At 27.9% G+C, this 18,078-nt stretch overlaps 1 protein-coding gene across 1 annotated transcript in view; it reads right to left on the reverse strand.

The window, feature by feature from the left end:
• Nucleotides 1–17,410, reverse strand: part of LOC118072403 (GTPase-activating Rap/Ran-GAP domain-like protein 3) — a 35,141-nt gene extending 17,731 nt beyond the window's left edge. Inside the window, exon 1 of the mRNA XM_035092259.1 lies at nt 16,238–17,410. Within this exon, the coding sequence (XP_034948150.1) occupies nt 16,238–16,452 (215 nt within the window). The 5' untranslated portion in view covers nt 16,453–17,410. The remainder of the gene's footprint in view (nt 1–16,237) is intronic.
• Between the last annotated feature and the right edge of the window lie 668 nt (nt 17,411–18,078).

Below are 18,078 nucleotides of genomic sequence, written 5' to 3' on the forward strand. Positions count from 1 at the left end.
TGCGTAACTGAATTGCAGGAGGATCGTTGATAAAACATTCACGAAGGTGGAATATTGATGTGATAAATATTATTACGATACATTCAAGAGAGAAATTGACTTAAATTTTTTTGTTCCTGGTAAAAGAGTATTTTTGGTATTTTAATTAAGTTATTATGGAAATATTTGAAATACTTGGAATAATTAATATCATGTTATTAAGTGGTTGTAATGACTCTTTGAAGTGATGTAATATGAAATAAACACGCAAATATACAAAAAGCACGGAATTATAAAGGTTGCAATTGTGGAAATGTTGCATTTTATGATTTTAATTAAACGAACAGTTGTGTAAAAAAGAGTCTGATTGAATTGTAATTTTATAGTAATGATATTTTCAACAATATTAAAACTGGTTTAGTTTTTTTTTTTTTCTTAAAGTTAAGAAATTGACTATTCTAAGTTGGATAAGCATTAGGATATTAGTTTTTTAATTTTCAAATGGCTGCTGAGTAATATATTATTTTATAACAGCATTATTTGGATTAAAATAAAAAATTATCATTTTTTCACTATCGTAGAAATATTTTAGTTTGAATATTTTATAAAAGAAAAAATAAAACCACTGAAAATTCACGCTTAAAATTTTTTTTTATATTTATATTTTAAATATTAATTATTCTTTTTGTTAATTCAGTTTTTTTTAAATTTAGAGATTATTTTTTTAATTATAAATAATTGCTAAAATGTATTCCACGTTAAAAAAAATTAGAAATAATAGGATGTAATTAAAAAATTTTTAACAAACAATTTTTTTTTTTCAATAATCAACTAAAAAATAAAATAACGAAATGTGTAATTTACATTAAGCTTGCGCAAAATTTTTATTGATTTCTTTAGGACAAAAAAAAAAGAGAAATATTTAAAAGTACACGAAAATGTAAGCTAAAAACGGTTAAATGTTTTTTTTTAACTAAAAGAATATTAATTATTATTTTTTTGTGTACTGATAAATTAATATCGTACTTCCTCCAAGTTTGAGGAATTAACTTTATACGTGAAAAATTAAATAAACGAATAAAAATAGAAAATATCAGAAAAGTATACGTAACTTGATTCCATTAAGATTATCTTTAAATGAATGATTGAACGTGCAGATAATTAAATCGAAATAATGCTTGAATGAATTAATATAATATTCATCATTTTACTATTTTCTATATATTTTCCTTCCTTCCCTACGATAACCATCGTCATCTGATGTTATCAAATAAAAATCATTCACTCATGCATAAATAAATAAATAAATTAAATATTATGAAATTGGAAATATAAATAAACTGCATAAAAGGGAGAAAAATTAAAGTTTCACCACAAATGAAATATAAATATTAATGAGTTTCTTTTGAAAGCTCCAAACAAATGTAATTATCGTCATCTACTTCTAATTTTAGACACGTAGAGATTGTTATTATAATGTTCGACTACTTAATCAGTGACGTTGAATTTCCGTAAACCATTTCCGTTCATTCTGACCGTCTTCGAGAGGTATTTTAAGTAAAGGTGAATAGGAAATTAAGCAAGGAGTACAGTTGTATATGTCAAGGCACTTAAAACACTCCTGTCGTATTAAAATATCTTAGAAAAAGTAAATAGACTTTCTACAGAGAATTTAAAAAATTTGACATGAAATTGACAGTAAAACAAACTGATCATATTGACTGTTTACTTCTTTTAGCTTCAGCTGAGCCACTTAACCCCGATTTTGCTTTTATTCTTTTTGCACATTGTATGGTACAGAACTAGTAGTAGCACATCTTGCTTTATACATACACTTTGTTCGAATTTCAAACCTCCTAAGTATATCCGTACTACGCAACCATTTGTTCTGTCTCCTTTGTCTCTAACATGTGACTTGAGTATACTCTGGTAAAGATTTCCGATTTCCAGAAATGGAATCAGTCCCTTTGGGATGATGAGTCCATTCTAGAATCTAGGACGAACGTTTTTCGCATCTATCGGGAATACCAATGGACTGTTTATTTACCGGAAAGAAAAAATTTGTTGAAAATATTTAAATTTTATGGTATCGACTGTGGAAAAAGTAAATGGACCTATAGAGAAACAGTAAATAGGACAGTGTATGGAAGAAATAAAAATAAACTTTCAGTTTAGATTTGACGTTGGGAAAACAATAGTGATAATGCATTTTCATCAGCATACATTTTAAATCAATGTTAGATGAGAGGAAACATTTAATTCTGTGAGGTTGAGACTGAAGGCTTTTAGAACACAGCGATAGTGAAAGTAAAATGATGAATGAAAAGTAAATTTACGTCATGTGAATGTAATCTTTGTAAGGAATCTGTAGATCTCAATTGTATTCATTCGAACATCATACTCGAAGCTATAGAAAATTGATAGAAAAATGTGTTCAATATTATTGTTGTTTAGTATATAAAATCTTTAATTAAAAACCCAATAAATAAATGTGTTAATTATTTTTTGATTCAAAAAAACAATGAAGTAACTCTTTAATCTAATAAAGCATTACCACAAATAAATGTTGCCAATATTAAAAATATTTAAGGCCAGAAAATTATAGAATTTTGGATAAATGATTTAAATTATAGAATTTTTTATTACTAATTCGATTGGTTTAGGATCATAACCAAGTTTTTGAATTTAATTTAGTGAGAGAGCGCACGATACATGCGAGAAATGGCCAATGTGATACAATAATCGATATTAATAAAGTTTTTAATTAAAATAAATTATAAAATATATTTTTTATGTGACTTAGAGCATTAATTACGCAAGTTTCGTTTTTTAATTCATTAAAAATTTTGATCCATGTTAATTAAATACAATCAATTTGCATTACTTAAAGTTCAAATGATCATATATTTATTGTTAATTTGAAGACTAATTCCAATTAAGCTTACTTCTATTTGTATTGCAATTAATGATATTTAATTAAATGAATTACAATTGAGTCATTACATAATACTGTAGACATATCAAATGAGGGTAGAATACCTCAGGCATTGCTTCAATGACCGGTAAATTTGTTCCATATTGGGAAAATTGTTAGAATCCTAACCCACGATGACCAGACAAACCAGTCTAGTTTTTTAATATTGGTCTGGATTTTCCAAATAACTCGGGAGTAATTCAATTGATGTTGCTCAAAATTCTATAAACTCTAAGTGACCTCATAATATATCGATTGAATTTCGATTAAGTTAAATCAGTGAAACTGTTATCAAGAGATCCACAAACACGATTTCATTGTGGGTCAACAAATTTTCATCAATGATATCTTGAAACATCGGAACAGATAACAATTTTCAGCTTCTTTTTCGATTTGTCTTTGTCTGGATTAAATCTGACCAGTTTTAAAGAAGGAAAGATTGAATGGGATTCAAGAAAATTAAGTAAAAACAATGTTATTAGATTTTTTCTCTTTATTTTGTTTTTTTTTTTTAATTCAATTTTTTTTATCTATTTATTTTTCGTTAAAATTCGGATGTATGTAACATTGGTTATCAACAAGATTTTAACGACCACGAAATGTACCTGGGGAGTATCCAATGATAATCTTTATTACGTATCTATCGGAAAATTTACTGTACCGATAAAAGAGAGACGCTATGCAGTGATAGGGAAATTTACTTTACCGTACAACTGGAAATTGCCAATATTTTCATTCGCATAAATTTAATATCACATGTTCTTTCTTTAAATTAATTATAACATGAATCAATGCAGATAAAACAACTTCATAAAAACTTTTTTTTTCTTAAATAACAAGAAGTTATAGGAAATAGATAAATTTATTCCGTTTAAAGAACAGTTTTCATAAATTTGCGAAACTTTAACTCACGAAAAGAATTTGAAATATTTCATGATAGGATGACAACTCGGAAGAATTTTTTCTATTACAAATTTAGGGGAAAGTAGGGTAAAATGGAGCACCATGAAAAAATGTAAATTAACAAATTATCTATTACATTAACAAATGTTGATAATTTTTAATACATTAATAAATTGAAAAACTGATAAACAAAAAATGCAATAAGTGTTTTTAAACATATTTTAATAAATTATCACATTTTCTCGAGCGTTTCACTTTGCCCCACGTTTTATTTTACTCTCCCTTTCCCTACTGTAAAATGAAAAATATTAAGTTTTTTTGATCGATAAGAAGCAACGTGAGTTAAAAGAATGCATAAACAGTTTTATTTTATCAAAGATCGATTATTTAAAAAAAAAGCTAACAGTTTTAGTTATAATTTATCGAGATGATATTAAAGATATATCGATGTACAACTACATAATTGTAAAGTTTAAATGAAAATATCTATTTTAATATAAATGTGACAATTTCTAAAATTAGTAAAATTGAGTTTTAAATTATTATCTAATATTAAATTCTCAATAATATAAGTAGTTATTTTATATAATACATCAACTATTCGTCATAAAGTTAACCGTTTATGTTTCGACAGAACCTTCACTATAATCACATTATTTATTTCGTACTGAATTACTATATTATTTTCTATCTGTTTTTAAGTATTTAAATTTCAACTATAATTCTCAAATTATACTGAATCACAAACTCATTATCCATAAAAAATAATAAGTAGATAAAAACAGTGAACAACTGAGACTATATATGAAGCATGTGGTTACCAAACTTTAGTGAAACACCTGTGTCATAATATAAACTGAAATAAACCTAAATAAATATAAGATAAAAGAACTAAATTTGACCACATGTGACGGTGATAAATCATGCAAAGCTTATAAAAGTTACGTAAAATTATAATATGTTTATATATGACAACGTACGTACTATGTGCTCTAAACTTCTAAGTTACTAAAGTGAATTAAACACGTGCCTTTATTGGACCTAATTAGCTGTAAAATATACTCTTCGTTGAGGCAAATCAGGCATACTTTCAAGCCATCGCTCTTTTACTTTCGATCAAGGACTGAGTTTCTTTTATAATCGAAAAATAAACAAGTCGTGGTTTATGTGATACTCCATAAAAGTAGAGTGTAGGTTGATGTGACCCTAGAGAGATTCGCATTACAAACTTAATAGTGTACAATTTATAGCCATCAGATAATGCTGATCATTTTTGGTCAAAGTTGCAATTTCTTCTGGTTTTAGTAAACATTTAAGTACATCTTTAACTGATTTATTAAATTATTTTATTAAATTTTTTAAAATTGTTTTAAATAAAAATATTAAAATTGTTCGATTACTATCAATCACAATTAATCGTAATAAAAAGATGTAAATTGAATTAGTAATCATGTCAGTAGTGATATTCTATTGAAAAATATTTTATTACATGACAATTGGTATTGTCCACTTGAGGATCTACTTGAAGTCTACTTTACATTTTTTTGTGGTATTGATTTAACTCAAGTGATATGAAAATGTAATTAGAAAAGCATTTTTAGCTTCCTATTGTAATTTCACAATCACAATTACATATTTATTTGAAATTAAGTCTAAGAATAGTATATTTTACATCTAAACTTGAGAAACTTTAAAACAGATTTCAATCCAGAAACTTAAAAATTTATTTTACTCCAAATAGTTTGAAGACAAACTGTAATTGAGGCAAAATTATTTCTCGGAAGAATAGATTTAATCAACTAATTTTTTTGACATTGAAAGAGTAATATTTTCTCTAGTTTTAACTCACTCCTAATTTACCTACAATGTGGAGTACTTCTTACCCAAAAATTTTCAATATATTTAAGAAAACTAGACCGGCTTAAATAATTCCAGCCAAAGACAAGGGTGACACGTGGTTTGAGATAAAGAAAGAAAAATTCATCTTATCATTAAGTCAACTATACTATCACGTGTAAGTTTATTATGATGTATGTACTACGTATTGAATTAAAGACATGTCGATATGATTTACAATTTACGACGCAAAAAATACGAGACTAGGGTAAACCGCCCAATTATTGAGGAGTGACCTCATAACCCAATTAATTGACACACTAAATGTTAAAGAATGGATATTATAACTGCAGGAGGTAGAAGGATTAAAATGATTAACCCTAATTGGAAAAAATTTCTATATCTATAATTTTTATTATAACAACATATTATGCATTTTTAGATACTTTCGGTAAAATAACTGCCACATCAAACCACGTGATTTGTTATTTGGATAGTTGTTGGCATTACAAAGTGGTCTTATTTTTCATGTAAATAAGACACTTATAATTTATTATGTAACAGTTTGATAGGATCAAACAAAAATATACTATAATTTAATCATTAATATTAAATAGTATATTATACTGTAACGACAGAAAATTGAAATTCTTTCTGCTTTAAAATCAAGGCCGAAGGTACGTACTTTTGACCGAGGTATGAAGAAAATGATATTCAATTTATTATTCGGGTTATCACAAGGTAGTTTAGGTAGATAATTTCGAAGCTACGCCGAATATTGTGGAATCATAAATTCAATATTGATAATTAGATTCATCACATTATATATTAATTTATAGAAAATTATCGATGTTTCATTATCATGTAATATTACATCTACTGAAAAGTGTCAAAGTATGTAATGTAATTGACATCACTAAATATTATTAATCATTAACTTACAAATTTCTTCAAATAAGCTATTCTAAGTCAAGTATCATATCTGTATTTTTCCTCTTCAATTTTTAGATAAAAATTCCGAATTAATTCATTCTCAAAAATTTAAATATTACATTATTTTTTCATACTTCCGGCTTGATAAATATCGAAAAAAGGTCAGTAAAGAGAGGAAAGATTTTCCGGTAGAAGATTTTAAAGGTAAAAAATTAACTTTGATCTGAGCTCTGCTTCAGTTTAATGATTAAAGCGATTTAAATGTTTTTCCTGACAAAACAATAAAGTGTTTAAAAGTTTTCCAATTGCGCTGCTTTAAAAAATGTACTAGAAAATAGTTCTTCATATCCTCTGAAATGTTGAGGTAGTTGTGGTAACAATAGATTGATAGCAATCTCGAATCACGTAACTCCAATACTTGCAAAAAAATTACTAGAATCAATTGTTTCTACTTCACCAATTCAATGTATATGGCACTAAATGATAATATTTTTTGTTTAAATTTATTTGTTTTTTTTTTTACATAGAAAAAAGAATTTATTTACGTAACAACTATTTTTTGTCGACAAACTCAGTGGTGTGTTTTACTTCAATTTATATAGAATTTTCACATAAACTTCCAAACTAATAAAGCTTCGCTCTCTTTATACAAGACAGCCTAATATTAACAAATATTTTATCGCGGTATTTTATCCACTGAACTTGAGTTAAATTAAAAAAAAAAAAGTAAATGTAATATTCTAAATATTGACTACAGAACTTTTTATTGTGCACTGCAATATGAAAAGCTTTTATTAAATTTATGTAAAATATATAAAAAGTCACTTAAGTATGTTTAAATCTAGAATATTATTAAAAAAAAAAAAAAACAAAATGAAGGAATAAAAAAACAATCAAGCAAAAAAACGTAATACATAGGTAACTATCGTGAGCAGAATAATTATTAAATTATATTTTTTTCGATAAAATTAGCACAAGAAAAATTTTCTTATTCTAAAAAATACACAATTTAAAGGGAATATTCATATTGAATAAATGAGGATAAATTATGCTGAATAATCATGATATTAAAATATCACTAAGTTTTTTGCTGAGCCATTGACCATTGTAGATAATATGGACCTTCTCGACCTAGTACAACATCGTGATATCTTTTATGGAGATTTTCATTCAAACGTGCTTTAAAACCCTCGAAAATGTTCTATCTTTTTAAATTTATATTCTCCCCTGAAAATAAGCGGAAAACACATTTCATTTTATGAATGATACAATCGGCTGCACAGACATCATTTTAATATTTCAACGGTTTCAGTATCTAGTGTTATCATAAATTAAAGAGAAAACCATAAAACGTTAAAACACAAATTGGTTAATTGTAGATTAATTTCATATTTGTTATTTAATTTAAAAGTGATATTATAACTAAAGTGATGATAGAAAGCATCGACTAATTCCCCTTTATCATTTGCTGTACAGATTATTATTTAGGTCGACCATGTATCCCAATATATATTTTTATTACTAATTATCTTTTCGTTCTTTTTTCTCAATTAATTTAAATAGCCTCTTTTCAAGGGATGCAATGAAACACCATTTGGTAGAGTAATAGAAAGAAGAACAAATTAAATGTTTATTTTAAGCAATGGGAATGAGAATTATTCTAACAAGGTGGAAAATTCGCTTGATAGCTGTGAAAAAATGTTTTCTTAGTTTATCTACTCTATGAAACTTAATCGTTACCATTGTACCATTTAGTTCAGTTGTTAAGTACACTAAAAAATTAGATAATCGTTTCTTAATACTTACTAAATGAATTTGTCAATTTACTTAATTTATTTAAGTGCCAGCAAGATGTTCAGAATTGAAATTAGTAAATAGATAAAATAAAACGACTTTTAGTCAGTGAGTGTGAGTTAACTTTAATATTATTTTTTAATTATTCTAATTTCATTCTTTTGTTATTTTTCAATAAAACATTATTAATATAGCATTTAATGATTTCTGATAAAATGAATATTTACAAAGTTTCAAAACTTTTATTAACGAAAATCTCATTGTATTCTCTATATTTTAAGTATTGAAAAAAAAATTAATGAATACCCTTGATGAGTTGAAAATGTTTGGAAAAAATTCATGAGCAAGATTTGTAGATGTGCATTTGATAAATTTACAATTAATTGTCGCAGTTTATTGATTTAATTAATTCGATTAGATAGATTTTACTAATTCACCGGAGTCAGAACTGCCGGAATGATTGACAATTATGTGATTTGAACTAGTTCAAATTCTGTGAATGGAGTTGAGCTTAACAGTATCAATTAGGAATATCGAGTAATTTGAATGATTTAGCAACGAATAATTTGATAATATTATTCAAAATTATTCAATCTTGTCATGCATGAATGTTTCCTTTTACTTGTAGATAAACTACGACTGTATGAAGATGAACATAACTATTATTATTTTATCAAGTTTTACTTAGATATGGTTCCTTTATCATTAATCAAATTAGTTGATGATTAAATATAATCCATTTTTTTTATCGATTAGTGATCTTTAGGCATGCTTGAAAATATGTCGAATGCACACTAAATCATAATATCTCATTGGTTTTTTATTTATGAAACACATTAAATGTTGTGAAATACAAAACATGAGTGTATTTAATGCACAACACCACAAGTGAATTATCGAAAATTTATAACTAATATTTTAAACACTTTAAAACATTCAAAATTTAATCACATATTTCCTATATTTTGTTTAGAGCACTGTAAATGAAATCCACGGTGAGTATTTTTTATCAAAAACACTCGGTTAATTATGGCTGGTTCGAAATGAAGGGGTAAAAATTATTTCAAATCAGTTATTGCTGGCTAATTTATAATACTTTCTCCGTATTTATTTCAAAAGAATAGATTTTTAATTTAGAACATTTCATAGCTACATTTTTAAACTTTTTGATATGTTTAATTTAAAAAGTCTCGGAATATGAAAACTTTACAATTAATAAAATGGCTGTTAAAAGACAGAATGATATTTTTCTGGTCAAAGATTCCATGATGTTGACTGAAATGAGATATTAACTAGTTGAATGAAAAATTTAAATAATAATTTATTCTATGAGATATATATTTATAAAACAAATTGCTTTTCTTAGTATGAAAATTGGTTTATCGATGAAACAATCAAATATGACTTTACTGTTATGCAAAACATAACAAAAGTTAGATTATTATTTTATTTTCATTGAAAATATGATAATATTAGTGTATGTAATAGTACAGTAATTTGTCGTGCTCACAATTCACTCCTCTTAATTAAAAATAATATTGATATTACATGTGTACAACCTATTTACATTTATCTTCCGCTTTTCGTCGATAATATTCTTCATGACTGATAGATCAAGTGGGTTAAGCATGAAATATATTATTGTTAATTCTATATGAATTATTATTTGCACGAGTCACGGTCAATAGTTTATTAAACAATATTAGTAATTGAAATGAACGTGCAAAGTTCATCATTTTTTATCTTATTGCGGATTATACCGAAATATTGCTGTTGTAATGTTTCACATTAATTGTTCGAATATTTCGGATTTAATGACATTCATAAAATATAATTAATTGATAATGAAATTTATGTTCTTTCCTAGTTTATGATATCTATTGAAGTGTCAATATGGGGGGGGGGAATATTATGAAAGTTTGTAATGTGTTCACAGCTATGCTTCTGTCAGCTGATAAAACCTCCACTCACTTTTGCCAATTTTGTGGGATTTTTTTTTTATTTGATTATCAAACAACAAATATTGCATGTTGGACGATTTTGCTTTGGAATCGTAATTTTTTTTTCTAATGTTTCTGATAAATGTATCAAATTAATTAATACTTACAATTAATTCGAAAATTCAGTAAGTGATTTCTTATTGGTTAAAAATTCTAATAATGATAGGAAAACTCTGGGCCGGATAATTTCATTAAGAATTTTATTAGCTTCCCAACAACAGTTTTTAAGTGGACGTCTATGTGTGCGTATGATCGTTTGGAATTTTTTTTGCGTCTCGATTACTTCGAAGACAAAAAACGATATCGACTCAGGATCAATTGCATTCGATGCATAATTAAACAACTTGAACCTGATTTCATTCCTTCTACTGGGAAGTTAGTCGTGTGAGCCTTCGGAGTCGCACTCAGGCTGCTAAAGAGCACTAATATTTCATCAATAAGGATACAAAAGTGTAAATTGTATAAAACTTCAATTTTCAATGATTTATATAACGTCTGAAGTAAGTTATTTCACTTCGCCTATTTCCATGCTTGAATTTTAAAATTTGATATAATTTTTAAAGAGATCCCTCATTTAGTGCGCTTGATATTCGAGTAAAAATTAATAAAACCTAAATAGCAAATATTTATGTTTGAATATTTAATTTAACATAATTATTTCCACACAGTTTTTTCTATTCAAAGCATAAAATAATTGAAAAAGTAAAATGTTTGAAAAAATTAATATTTACATTTTACATGTTTAAATAATCCAGCTGTGCTGAAAGCTTTTCAAAGATTTCTCTAATTATTCTTTAATTTATGGAAATTCAAATGAATAAAAAAGAACCTTTTTTGATTACTCCACTACCATTGAAAAGGTAGCTTTTCAATTTCAATTTTTATCTCATTGTGGAGGTTGAGAGCTAGAAAAATTCAAGTCGCGTACTCCGGCCAAAGCAGAACCGAGACATGGACACTGCGACGCCAGTAGTTGGATGAACTTTATTTTTCTTTTCTTTTTTAATGTAATAAACTCTATTTTTCTTATCATATACAGCAGCCCATTTATCTGCGGTCGTTTTTGTTTCTTATTTTTGACCAATTTTTTTTTCATGATTCCAGAATTTTCTATTAATTTTTCTGAGCAGCAATAAATATTATATCAAGTAAATACTTTCATACCCACAAAAGTACTAATCTGTTCTTCAAGTTAGTTAACTGAAAACTAATGAGCTCGTGTCATATTTTATATATATATATTTTACCACATTATAAAAGCGGTTTCAAGAAACCCCGTGAAAGTTTATTCTTCTAAACAACTATTAACTCTCATAAATGCACGTGCAAGTGCATCGTAGTTTGCACATTTATACGGTCATTTATCCATCCCCTTAGCGGCAAACCCATCAAGGGTTAATCTTCCAAGCGTAAAAAGCTGAGTGTAGACAAGAGTACGCTACAGAGGAAACAAAGCTAATTGACTACTGGATGTACAGCTAGAGCGACGAACTTTTGACCTAAGTCTTTGATCCTACGTAATATTCTGTTTACATTGAGATGCGGAAGTTACCTCCTCATTTTTCAATTTATTTCAGCACCACAAATGTTATGGAGCATAATATTTTCTCTAGAGATTTATCCATAAGTAGATGTTCTACTTAAAGTCGTTTAGGAGATTTTTACTTTACGAGATAAACTATTGCATATAGAAAAACATAAAAAGTTTTATTTTTGACGCTATTTTTTTTCCTTTTTTTAGTACATGGAAAAAAAATTTACAGTGATTTTTATTAGAAAATGTTTAGAACGTTATATTACATAATATTCGTTAATGAAAGTATTTTTAAGACTTGTAAACAATAAACTAGTTTTGTTTACTATTGGATGTTGTGTGGTGTAAGCTGGATTTATTCACCGTAAAGATATTTTATTTCTGGTGTAATAAAGAATTACAGAAAAATCGAGCAACTTTTGATGCAACTTTAATCGAATTTTAGGGTTTTTGTTCAAAATTTCAAATTGGTTTGAAGAAATTTAGTTCAGTGGATGACGACAATTCAATGATAGAAGGTTTAGGTATTTGTTATGAAATTCAAGACTATTTCTAAAAATAAAGGAAATTATTTGTATTTATTTGGTTGGACGGTGTGACAAGGTTATTAAAACAGTTATGAAATGATTATTATTTGTTAACACATCATATTGATTCTTTAATAAAAGAAAAAATATATATATTTTACTGATTATATAGGTTTTATAGTTGATTTGTCCTTTCGTTTCTGTTGTTTTCAATATTAATTGTTCGACAAACATTTCAGGGAAAACATTTTTTTTTAATAATTACCTATCAATTTTTCATTAATTCATGAGAAATAGTATCTGTTAGACTGCTTTGTTGATTGCTATGTTATTAATGCAGCGCGAATTAATTAAAGAGCAGCTGCTAATGGAATAAATATTAGAAAAATATTCCAACTTGTCACGCAGTGTCATTGAAGTGCTCAATTAAATATAAACATTTTTAATTTTAATATGAATATTAATTTCATAAACATATTTTTAAAAATTAATTATTTTGATCTGAGAAATAAATAGATCTATTTTGGTAAGTTGATGAATTTATTTTAAAATTTAAATTTTTATTAAAAAATGAAAAACCATTTTATTTAATAGTCAAATTTTTTATCATCTAATATGACCAAAAATGCTATGAAGTCTCATGAATTTGACATTATTTTCTGGCAAAAATTCCAATATTCACCTATTTTTACTTCAAATATAACATTACGTTCTTTTTTAGCTACACTTTTAGGGTAATTTCTTTCAAATATTCTTTCTCGTATAAATAATGAGTTAATTTATATTCAAACTAGTTGATCACTACATCTATTCACCTTATAAATATCAATAAAATTTAAAAATAATCCCATCTAATAGAAGAATAGATATCGTGCTCTCTATTATCTTTCATTTATTTGATTGCTTCTTACATGTCAATCTGAACTATTGATTATTGATGTCAATAAACCATTTTCCCTTGAATGTTATTTTTAAATACTATTTTTAACTAAATTATCCAAATATCTATTTTTCTAATATCCATTTAATAGTCTTGAATAGAAAAACCTCTTTTCGAATGCCTCTAGATTATAGATCTTTGTGCATCATGGTTTTCTTTGATTTCTTTTTGCTTTTGGTAGCATCATCCCATTCTTCTATTCTTCACCTACTACGTCTTATATTATTTTTCTTCCTGCTGACAAATTTTGTATGACCTCAAGCACGTTTTTTAATCATGCTCCCATTCCATATCTTCAAAGTTGTTTAAAAAGCTTTCCGCATCATTCCTTCGCCCTTTTGTCGGAGTTTTTATCTTCTTGGTGTCTTATTTAAGCAGTCTATTCACAGGCGTTTTTGCTGGCAAGCTCACTAAGAAAGTAAGTCGAAAAAAAAGAAATTGCAGTTAAATTTGAAAAAAAAGTTTGAATACCAGTAATTTATATTATGTTTCTATGCCAGCTTTATTTCCATTTAATTCAAATGAAGTATCAAATTTTTTCAAGAATTTATCCCAGCTAATAAGATCAACCTGACTCACTGGAAATTTAGTACTTATTTGTTGGCCAAGTTCTAATATATTCTCAGTGGAAAATTCGTTCGAAGCTCAAAGCTGTTACAAAGAGTTGGTAAACTTTCTTAAAGATTTCACAACTACTACATAACAGAGTAATCCAGTTGTAACAAAAAATGAGACGAGAAGGTTTCAAAAAGGCATTGCAATGTAGGGGTCGAGGGCGCTCGTCAGTTACATCGCAAAATCGATACGTACTTTCGAATGCAGGCCATGGCGATGACGCAATTCACAATACACGCGAGTTATCAGAAAATATTAAATAACTAAAAAAGAAATTTCTTAAAATTGAAAATTAAAATTGCGATTTTCTTCTGCTCGATTACTAACAGAAGAAAATGTTCAATAAGTCATGTGTACGAAATGAAAAAATAAATATGCAGGTCGAGAGGGAAAAGCGCGAAAAAAAATATCAGATGGATAGTAAGCGACACTTATACTCTTTCATCAATACTTCCACTCAGTCAAGCGTGATCGAGATCGATTACACAACACAAAAGACTGTGTTTACAACGTTACTCCGTTCGAGGTATGATACCAGGGGGTTAATTATAAAAGTATCGCCCGATAGAACACCTTGATCCTACATGTTGACTGTAAACTATTAAAACTGTTTAAAAACTCTTTACTTTTTTTCAATATGTTTAAATATTTTTTTTCGTATAATTAATCAAGTCTTTTGGAGCGTAAAAACTGAAAGTAGATACGTATATTAAATATGCTACTGTTAAGTGGAAATAAAGAAGACCATGCAATTTTTTAATTTATTTACTGTACATCTGCAATATAAAGAACATCTTTGAATCTCGGTTATGCAAAGGAAAACAACTTTTGTGCTTCCGCGAAATTACCTCAGGGCAGAGGAAGTTCAACAAAAGCCAAGTTTAATGAAAAATACTGAGTCAAAATAAAGTCAAATACACTCGAAAAACGATTTATTTATTATTAATGAACTTTATTATAAATTGTTTAAAAACAATTTCAATCAATATTTATTTTAAAGTAATAATTTTATTTCTAATTAATATATTAAAAAAAATTATCTTTAATGTTTCTTGATTTATTAAAAATATTTTATTTTAATATTACCGAAAGAATGACGTTGTTTAAAATCATATTACATAAAGTGTTATTGGTTTATTTATTTCAACGATTGATGCATATAAATTGGATTTATTTATTATGTTATAGAGATTAAAATTTATTACAGATTTTTTTTTAAATTAAAAAATAACAACAAATGTAAATAAATTATCTTTAAATTTGAACTTTAAATTCAAATGTAATCATTAAAATGATGAAAGTTTTGGTTAGTTAAAATGAAGAATTAGTGTGAATTCATACGGAAACAAGTTTATTTGAAATACCATTTCAAGGAAAGACTCGAGAGAATTCAACTACAAAATTATTTATTATTGCATCAATTCTGATAGCTCGTTGAGCAAGATGAAGTTTTTATTTATGATAAACATAAATAAGATCCTCTCGACAAGAAGAACCCATCAAGTATTGTTTCAAAAATTTAAATTACATTTAAACTAGAATATTAAAATATGTCATTTATCTGAACAACCTTGTTTTTTTTTATCAAGTTTAAGCAGGAACACACTCAGGTACTGTTTATTATAAGAACATCGGGTTTTCAGCATAAACGCTCATCACTTTGTCAATTAAAATCTGTATATAAATAGCGCTTTATAGAGGTAATTTTAATCGGGTTTGAAGGAGTTTGGATCCCAATTCGATTAGAATTACTTTTGTAAGAGATATTAAATTTCAGCTTAAACAAAAGTGTATAAAATTATTTTAATCGAGCAATTCTCGTGCACTCGAGGAAAACATCAATCAATTACTGTCGTCACGCACCACTTGGCTGTTATAATGCCTTTGTGAGAAGCCCATTTTATATTATTATCACGTCGTCACGTTGACTGATATAGAATGTGAATAATACATATACATACTTAACTTTTATATCGATTCAATCTGATCGGCTTATTTTCTTCAACATTCATTGAAATGATTGTACTCAAATTTCAAAATAATTCTAAAGTAATTGAGGAGATAAAATAGACACTGGAAATGGTGAAACTTGTGAGGGGAAAATTTGAAACCGTGATAAAGTGAAAATAAGGGTAATTTCACTTGAAACTTTAATGGTCATGTTGAGTGATGAAGTTGATAGTTTTTGGTTGTTTAACTTACCTTATCGTCCAGGGCAGCACTTTGCTACCCTCGAAACTGATGGACCTCAGTTCGTACTTGGAGCGAAGTCTTAATGGGGATCCTGGGAAAGCGGTGTTTCCGTAGAGAAAGCTCTTTACACTTTTGGCGTGTGGACTTATTGGCACGAGAGCATACCGGCGCGGCGGTGCGTTTTCGCGCGCGCATTGATTTGCCGTCCTCCTCAACGAGCTCATCCTTAAAAAATTTACAGTCGTCTAGACGACAATTCTTATCCCGCTACATGTGCGGAATATTCCTTGGTGGGTATTCCTTTTTAATAGAATATACAATCAACAACACCAATGAATTGACTTAATAAAACTAATATCAAGCTAATTTCACTTAAAAATACCAATAAAAATGAGTTCATCAGTTAATTCACATATTTTTCGACCAACACCTACAAACGCATTCGTCTTCAACCACATTAAATTCACTGGTGGGCTAATATGTCTTGGCATTTTTCCCGTGTGGCGCGTTTTATACCTGAAGTAACAGGTAGTTGACTCTTCAACGATGCAGCCAAATGTCAGGACCTCGGAGAAAGAAGTTGCCCGCCAATTTTAATTTACTGACGTATTTGGCAAGTTCAAGATCACGATTAATCATTTTGCGTTGAATGAAAAAAACTCAAGCCAACAAGAAACTAAATTTCTCACAGTCTTGAGTTTCGAACGTTTCGAAAGCTTGTCAAGCCACGGATGATGGTCCAGGATGGAGAGCCGCTTTAGAACTGAATGCAGGTGTACCTATAGGGTAGCATAATCGGCGTGCCACCTTCCACAAACGCGACAACCCCACCAATGCAACCCCACGCCGTTAGCCACCCCGTTAGCGCTTCCTCTGCTATCATGCGTTTACCTTAAGTCTGCGCTCCCTTTTTATTGTCTCTCTTGCTCCAGCCGGAAGCATAGTTATCTTCTTCTATGTCTCTACCACTCTAGAAACACGTTCTTAGGGACTGCTCCATTTCACAGAGACACGGGGTAGCTTTCACGGTCTACACAGGATACTCAAATGAGTGTGCGCGCGCCTGCGTCATCTCTCACTCTTCTTGATATCTTCCACTACTCTTATCTTGTGTTTCTGAGACACTTTGACTGAACGGGGAGCTTGTTTTCCACAATCCAGATGAGACGTTGTGACGCCCGATACTCCGCAATCGCTTTTACTATCAAAACTGATCAAATCAACTGCACAACAAGCAACACATTTTATTCAATACACGATTCTTGAAGATGGTATTTAATATTTTTAAAATACTTCTCAACATGATATAAGCAAGAATAAATTATGGATCATTATAAATAATTGAGCGGCATATATTTGCACGTGAAGACAAGGTGGTAAAAATGATTACCATGTTATCTAGTAGATTACACTCACTTTTGCAACTCTGTTAGTGTAATTGTTTTTAATTATACAACTACTTATTATTTCTAGAAGAATTATCATGATTGTTCTTATCAGAAAAGGAATGATTATTTATAACAATAGATTGTAAAATACTCATTTCAAGTTTGTTCTATAGCTATTGCTCTATTTCATAGGAATTCTTGTTTTTTAGAATAAAAGAATTCAATATAATGACACGAATAGAGAATAATTTTTCTTCATCGACTCAATAAATTCTATGGCTTTTAAAGTATTGAAAAAATCCATTGTTTGACGCATTGTTTTTTACGTGGACATTCTTTTATTATAATTTCGATAAGTAATGTTCTCAATTAAAAAATTAATTTGTGTCGGAATGGGATTTTTACTCATGTTAATTTGTAATTAACTTTGGTTGTTAAAACAAAAAAAGCAATAAATTAAAT

The sequence above is a fragment of the Chelonus insularis genome, unplaced genomic scaffold, assembly GCF_013357705.1.
Source record: "Chelonus insularis isolate UGA/USDA-ARS -01 unplaced genomic scaffold, ASM1335770v1 contig_93_pilon, whole genome shotgun sequence".
NCBI classification, from domain to species: domain Eukaryota; kingdom Metazoa; phylum Arthropoda; class Insecta; order Hymenoptera; family Braconidae; genus Chelonus; species Chelonus insularis.